Below are 7,623 nucleotides of genomic sequence, written 5' to 3' on the forward strand. Positions count from 1 at the left end.
CTAAACCTTAAGTGATCGGTTCCATTAGACCGGACCGGACCGGGAATCGATTGCCCCTAACTCTCTCCATGGTGATAATCCGATCCATGTAGTTGTACGCGAAGACCACCTGGGAGAAAGTGCCCCACGCTTGGCCAAGGAACAACGAGCCCGACCCTGTCACCTTGCAACCCACGAACGAGAACCCGGTCTCCTCCAACAAGCTCTCTCTCTCTCTCTCTCTCCCCCACGCCGTCACAGCTCCGCAGCTGTTGCTGATGGCATATATCGCACACGTGCACACGTATATGCATCTCCAGGATACGCTTGCTTGTCCGTGTCGTTTCTTGGTCTACATAATAGGAGCGAGAAGAGGAACAGCCGAACGCGATTGTAACTAGTCGATAGCGTTGGACAAGGAAGTGATGGAGGTCAACACACGTCAGGCTCTTTGAAGGGGATTGACCTTGGACTTTTAATAAGTTTTTTCAGGGCAAAACAGGGAACTGACAAATTTTCATTAATTCATCAATGCTAGTAGGGACCAGCATTGAGCTTTCAGCCTTCCCAAGCTAGTTTTCACCCCCAAAGCCCTTGAGGAATGGTTGCCAAATACTTCAAATTTTCTCCGAGGGCCTTTTAGGCCTCAAAGAGTTTCAAAATACTGAACCAAACGCACCCTTGCTCTAAACCATTCACGATGACAATTTCTTTTGCCTGCCTAGGCGAGTACTTTGTTGTAAAGTGAAGTGGTGAGAGCTCAATCAAAGAACTCTTCTTCAGGACAGAGAGGAGACGTTCCTCGAAATCGCAATGAAGAAAAGACTTCTGAAGACGACATTCAAAAGACTACGTATCCAAGCACGCTCTTCCAAACCTGAGTGGCTTCTTGACCAGAGGCCGACCCCCACGATAGTGAAAAATGATGTGAGGACTTTGACAAGGTCCCCTACAAAATGCGACAGTTGCACTACGCTATCTAATTTCTAGATGTCATACTTCCCAACATTTATTACCAAAAAAACATATAAAATTACAATATAAAGGCTTAGACCTTCCTTTCTATACAGAAGAGCACATAACTATAACACTTGATAGCAGAACTACACACTACAGTGCTGCAGATAGCCGCCATATTGTCAGAGACCTATTGCATACATCATAAACCTCGAAAGGGTTGATGGACTAAAAACCATGGGCCCTCGAGACAAAATGAGTTCCTGCGCTCGTCGATGCATTTTCATGGGATATCCAACCCTTCAAAAGGGTTATCGTGTCTTCGAAGCCTACTTTTAGACCTCAATGGCCAAAGCCGTTTGTGAAATAGTTTGGATATAAGGCCTACTTTTAGACCTCAATATACAGCTTGAAGAGCCGACCAATTTCTTTTGCAATATGCAAATTGGTCTCTAAACTTTTAATTTGTTCATTGTGGTCCCCAAACTTTTTGATACATATTCAAACTAGTCCATGAAAATATTGAATATTTTCATATAGTGCAGGAACTATTTTGAACACGTACTAAAAGTTCAAAGACCACATTTAGCATATTAAAAGTTCGGGAACCATATTGTACATTGAGCCAAAATTCAAAGACTATTTGTGTCATTATCAAATTCGCATAGAATTCAGTCTTTCTCTTACTGCCCAAAACTCATTTTATTGACACTACCGGAAACAAGTATAGTATGTTCCCTATGCATACTTGTAAATAGCTGTTACATTCATAAGATGTCTAACGATAGGATATAAAAGACAGATCTACGCAAGCATCGAATCAAATCCTAACATGCTTGCATACTAGTCCATCCGACATGCGATGAGTGCAGCTAGCTTGTTCTTCATTCTGTCGACGTAACCGTAATAAGCCTCTCTCCATGACTTCTTTATGATCAAAGTGCCGCAGACGCCCCAGAACCCGACAAAGAAACCGAGCCCAATGCTCAGGATGAGCCAGAAGTATTCGAGATCATCGCCTCCATCTTCGCTCTCGCCGTTTCTGCCGCCATTGTCGGGAGATTGTTGCTGTTTCTCGTCTCCCGGGTTGTCCGAGAGATCCAAACTGTTGACGAGGTAAAGAATGCTTTGATCATATTGAACAAACCGTCCTTTGGCCACCACGGTCAAGCGTCCCTGGTACCTCTCTGTGTCAGCATCCGTGAGCTCCACTTTCAAGCCAGTTAAGTTTCCGATGCACGGCGGGATCGATCCTGACAACCTGTTGTGCGAGAGGTCTACTAGGTGGAGATTCGAAAGCTGGCATATCTGAGGAGGAATTTCCCCAGTAAACGAATTGGACCGCAGGCGCAAAATCAGCAACGAAGGAATGCTCTCTGCAATCCATGCTGGAATGTTTCCCAAGAACTTGTTCTCGCCTAGATCAAGACTGTCCAAAGAGCTGCAGTTCCGCAAGGAGGACGGAAGTTTGCCAGAGAGATTGTTGTTACTGAGTATGAAGAACTAGAGAGAGGAAAGAAAGCCGACCTCACTCGGTATTGGACCCGAAAGGCTATTGTTCGACATGTCGAGAATAAACAGCAAGGACAAGTTGCTCCAGAACCGCGGTATTTCTCCAGATAGGTAGTTGTTGGAGATGACTAAGGTTGTCAAAGAGGTCATATTCCCAATGGACAAGGGAATGGTACCATTTAGGTCGTTCCGAGATAGGTCTAAATCTGTCAGGTAAGGCATGAGTTCACCAATGTTGGGAGGAATGGGACCGGAGAAGCGATTATCATTGAGATACAGTGTCGTCACGTTGGAAGACCACATAGGAAGTGGACCTTCGTAGAGGTTCGAACTCAAGTCGACATTGGACTGGTCATCTACAAACATCAGTGAGGTGGGTGGCTCCCCGGTGAGTCGATTATCCCCGACGTCTAGCTCATCTAATTGCAGATTCAGCTGGAAGAACCAATCGGGTATGGTTCCAGAAATTTTAGCATTGTTCAACACCACGGTCTTGAGGTCATTTTGGTTCCTGAGCCAAGTAGGAAACTCGGGACCCAATTGGCAAGACCTGGTTTTCAGGTACCTGAGCTTGAAGGGAGGAATCCAACCGGGGGATATGTTGAATGCCAAGGAAATGTTTGGAGACAGATTGTACAAGTCAAGATCCGCGAGGCTCGATGTCACGCCCCGAATCCTACGACGTGCGAACATCCCTCCAAGGTCCATTACAAGTGCGACGTCCCAGGACACGTCGCCAACCCAACGCCCAACACAGAGATTAAAGCACACGCGGAAGCAATACAATACCCGAACAGTTTTGAAACAAATGGCCAAGGATAGCCACTCAGCAAACAACATGAACAATTACACTTGCGTTGATACTGGGCACCAGACACAATATTCAACTACAGCCCATGCTCAAAAATCAAAAGCAGTTCAAGGCCACTACAACTAGCCGGGGCTCCTCCCAAAACACTTCGGTACGCCTGCCATCCTCAAGGCTGGGGTCTGAAAATGTGGTTTAAACAACAATGAGAATAATCTCAGTGAGTAATTCCCTAAACCTAAACTAGGCTAACGTGCACCTCCAGAGGGTAAATAAAACACATAAATCACTGAACCAGTATAACAATCAATATTAGTTCACTCGGGCCCATAGCCCAATTCACTACTCCGCCATGCAGGTTAGACTTTTAATATCATTATAAAACATATGCGAGTAAATCGACCCGAAGGCCACGACCCGAAGGCCACAGTTTGTTCCGACCCGAAGGCCACGACCCGAAGGCCACAGTTTATCCTGACCCGAAGGCCCGACCCGAAGGCCACAGTTTATCCCGACCCGAAGGCCACAGTTTATCCCGACCCGAAGGCCCGACCCGAAAGCCACAGTTTATCAACTGGCCCGTCATGTATACCAATGCACTCAGTTTCGGCTAATGGCAAGGCATGATATGCGATTCATATGCCCGAGAATCCAAAGTCAATTTCCCAGGCCAAGATGCCAGACACAATTATTCACAAATTTGACAATTTCAAGGCATTAACGGCATGTTCAATCTACTCCATTTTTGCCCCAAATAAACCGGCACTTATTCCCCACACTTACTCCAATTCAATTTAATAAGCCCAAGGCCCGCCAAGCTATTCCATTCTTAGTCCCGCTAGACATGCGACATGGCATCATACAATCACATTCAAGTCACGTTTAATTTAGCATCCTCTCGGGTGATCATCGTTTCCTAAGCCGTTCACCCTAAAATCTCGAATAAACAATTATGGCCCGAATCCTTCCGATACTAAACTAGCCATGAACGGTCCGTCTTAAGCACTCAATTCACTTTCAATTCATCACATTAGGCTCCCCAATTTGCTACGAAAAACAACTACTACTCGGCCTACACAAACTAACCCCCAAATTGATCGCGCCTTGTCCGATTCAAACCCGATATGGACAGCCACTAAATCGATCGTGCCGGGCCATTTAATAACCTCAAAATGTCCCATTAGACTCCCCAAGATACCATTTTAATCAACCACCATAATGCCAATTAAGGCGCGCACTAGAATCCGCATTCTAGACTCGAACTTCCCCAAACTTGGGCTATTCCATTCCAAACCTGACCAGCCATCTCTCGGCACTTACATAGCCGCGAAACCTCATCAAACGGTCACTATAATTCACCAAATCAGCCGTGACATCAACCCCTACCATCCTTTGCACAATAACCCCTAAATTACCCTAATTTAACCCCTAAACTCGTCTAGAAATGCAAATAATCCTAATTAGGGTTTAGGGTCAAACTCACCGGGTGTCCTAAGCTTCAAACCGAGCCGAACACGCGGCAATGGCGGCTCCTCCGGTGAGGTGCTCCCCACGGCCAAACAAGAGAAAGAGAGGGGGAGTGATGGCTGTGGGTGGAAGGGCTATCGACTGAGGAGAGGGGGACGGCGGCCCACGGTCGGCGCGACGCACGGTCGAGCTGGCCGGCGACGGCACGGCACGCGGCGGCCAGGCCGAGCGAAGGGGGCTGCGACGGCTTGCTGTGCGCGCGCGTGAAGGAGAGAAAGGGAACGGTCGGGGCGGCGGCTAGTGGTCAACGCGACGGCGGTCGGGCTTGCGGGCGGCGGCGAGCGGGCGGCGTCGGGCGGAGGCGGAGGGCGGCCGAGCAGCGGACGGCGACGGGCGTAATGGAGCGGAACCCGGTCGCGGGCGAAGAAGGAGGAAGAAGAAGAAGAACAGAGGAAGAAAGGAAAAAGAAAGAAAGAAAAGAAAAGAAGAGAGAGAGAGAGAGTAGGTGGGGGTGGGTGTTGGACGTCTGCAGAGAGAGGGGGGGAAGACGCGCGCGAGGGTCGGAGGGAGGGAGAGAGAGAGGAAATAAAAGAAAATATTTGAACATTCAAATATTATTTGCAATCCGATGGCCCAAATTAAAAACCGAAAATGGTCTACCGGTCCAAAATAAGCCTCGCACATAAAAAGGGACAAAGGCCAAATTAATTAGACCAAATTATAACGAGGGAGGTCTACTAGTCCAAATTCGCACGTGGTCAAAAACTCCCATTTTTCCATCATTCCTGACAATCTCAACATTAGTTACCATAATATTGACATCGTCCAATTTATTTGTCCCGAAACTCCCGGAAATCGACTGCCAAGTTCGGGATCCAAATAACGGCCAAATTTGATCGAGTGCGATTCTAGCGAAATCTCTAATTTAAAATGATAACCGGGAGTGATCAGTTCCCGGGCGAGATTTTACTATAAGCACACTGACAATTTACGCATTTTATAAATCCCAAAAATGGGCCGAAATTCGGGATGTCACAACTCTTCCCCCCTTACAAAAATTTCGTCCTCGAAATTTACAATCCAACCCAGTTATCCAAACAAATGGGGGTACTGGTGTCGCATCAGCTCCTCACTTTCCCACGTTGCACTTTCAGTCCCATGGTGATTCCAAATTACCTTGACTATCGAAATTTTCTTGTTTCGCAACACTCTCTCTATTCTGTCTTCGATCCTAACTGCCTTTTCCACGTACGACACCCTGTCGTCTACGTCCATTACTTCATGATTCAGCTCATGGGTCGGGTCTGGTTCATACTTCCTTAACGTCGACACGTGGAAGATTTTATGAACTTGTGACAATTTCGGTGGTAAGGCTAGGCAGTATGCTAACGATCCAATCCTTTCCAAAATCTCATATGGGTCTATATATCTTGGACTTAGTTTCCCTTTCTTGTCAAACCGAGACAGTCCTCTCATCGGCGATACCTCGAGAGAAACGTGATCCCCTACTTGAAACTCCAAAGGCCTACGTCTCCGGTCCACATAGTTCTTTTGACGGCTCTGAGCAGTTCTCAACCTTTCCCGGATAACCTTTACTGTTTCCACCGATTGCTGAATAAACTCTGGACCCGTTATACTTCTTTCCCCCACTTCATCCCAACACAATGGTGTTCTGCACGCCCTGCCATGAAGTGCCTCAAACGGTGCCATCCTGATACTCTGTTGGAAGCTATTATTGTAGGCAAATCCCACCAAATGTAACTGTTCTTCCCACTTGCCCTGAAAGTCTAACATACACGCCCTCAGCATATCTTCCCATGTCTGAATAGTCCTTTCAGACTGGCCAACCGTCTGAGGATTATAAGCCGTACTGAACTGGAGCTTAGTTCCCATGGCTGATTGCAGACTCTTCCAAAATTTGCGGTGAACCAGGGATCACGGTCCGATGTGATTAATACCGGTACTCCGTGAAGACGAACTATTTGACGCACATATACTCTGCCAGCCTTTCTAGCTCGAAGTCCTTCCGCACTGCCAGGAAGTGCGCTGATTTGGCCAATCTATCTACTATCACCCAAATAGAGTGGTGTCCCCTCTGGCTTCTTGGCAATCCCGTTACAAAATCCATTATAATGTGCTCCCATTTCCATTTTGGGATTTCCAATGGCTACAACATCCCACCAGGTTTACAATACTGTGCCTTCACTTGTTGGCATGTCAAACACTTAGCCACATGCCTGGCCACATCCGCTTTCATTCCATTCCACCAATAGTGCTGGCGAGGATTCTGGTACATCTTAGTGTTGCCCGGGTGAATACTATAACTGCTCCTATGAGCCTCCAACAAAATCTCTTCCTTGAGTTCCAATTTATCGGGCACGCACAATCGTCCTCAAGACCTAAGGATTCCATCCTCTGACACCTGAAAGTCTGGTTTTCTTTTAGAGTTATCCATACTCAAAACTTTCTGAATCTCAAAGTCCGCAGACTACAACGCCTTGATCTTGGCTTGCACTTCCGGCTCAATCCTTAATATTGCCCTCAGACAGGAGAGGTGTCTTACCTCGAACTTAAATTTTGAGTCCCACGCTCCTTTTAATAAAGTCCACTCTTTAACTAGCAATTACGCGATGCTCGATTTCCGACTTAAGGCATCTGCTACCCAGTTGGCCTTTCCGGGGTGATACAATATGTCGTAGTCATAGTCCTTCAACAATTCCATCCAACGCCTCTGCCTCATATTCAACTCCTTTTGCGAAAACAAGTACTTGAGACCTTGATGGTCCGTGTAAATCTGGAACCTTTCTCCACATAAATAATGCCTTCAAATTTTAAGCGCGAAAATAATTGCTGCTAGTTCCAAGTCGCGGGTCGGGTAGTTCATCTCATGAGGCCTTAAC

At 46.8% G+C, this 7,623-nt stretch overlaps 1 protein-coding gene across 1 annotated transcript; it reads right to left on the reverse strand.

The window, feature by feature from the left end:
- Positions 1 to 1,779: 1,779 nt before the first annotated feature.
- Positions 1,780 to 3,156, reverse strand: LOC115667746 (receptor-like protein EIX2). The gene is made up of 2 exons (XM_056320603.1): positions 2,469 to 3,156; positions 1,780 to 2,354 (listed from the first exon to the last, which is right to left on the reverse strand). Exons 1-2 carry the CDS (start codon positions 3,154 to 3,156, stop codon positions 1,780 to 1,782), a joined length of 1,263 nt encoding a protein of 420 aa, XP_056176578.1.
- Between the last annotated feature and the right edge of the window lie 4,467 nt (positions 3,157 to 7,623).

Source organism: Syzygium oleosum, unplaced genomic scaffold (genome assembly GCF_021117445.2).
Source record: "Syzygium oleosum isolate NSW1041296 unplaced genomic scaffold, Sole_v2.1 Sole_v2.20, whole genome shotgun sequence".
Taxonomy (NCBI): Eukaryota; Viridiplantae; Streptophyta; class Magnoliopsida; order Myrtales; family Myrtaceae; genus Syzygium; species Syzygium oleosum.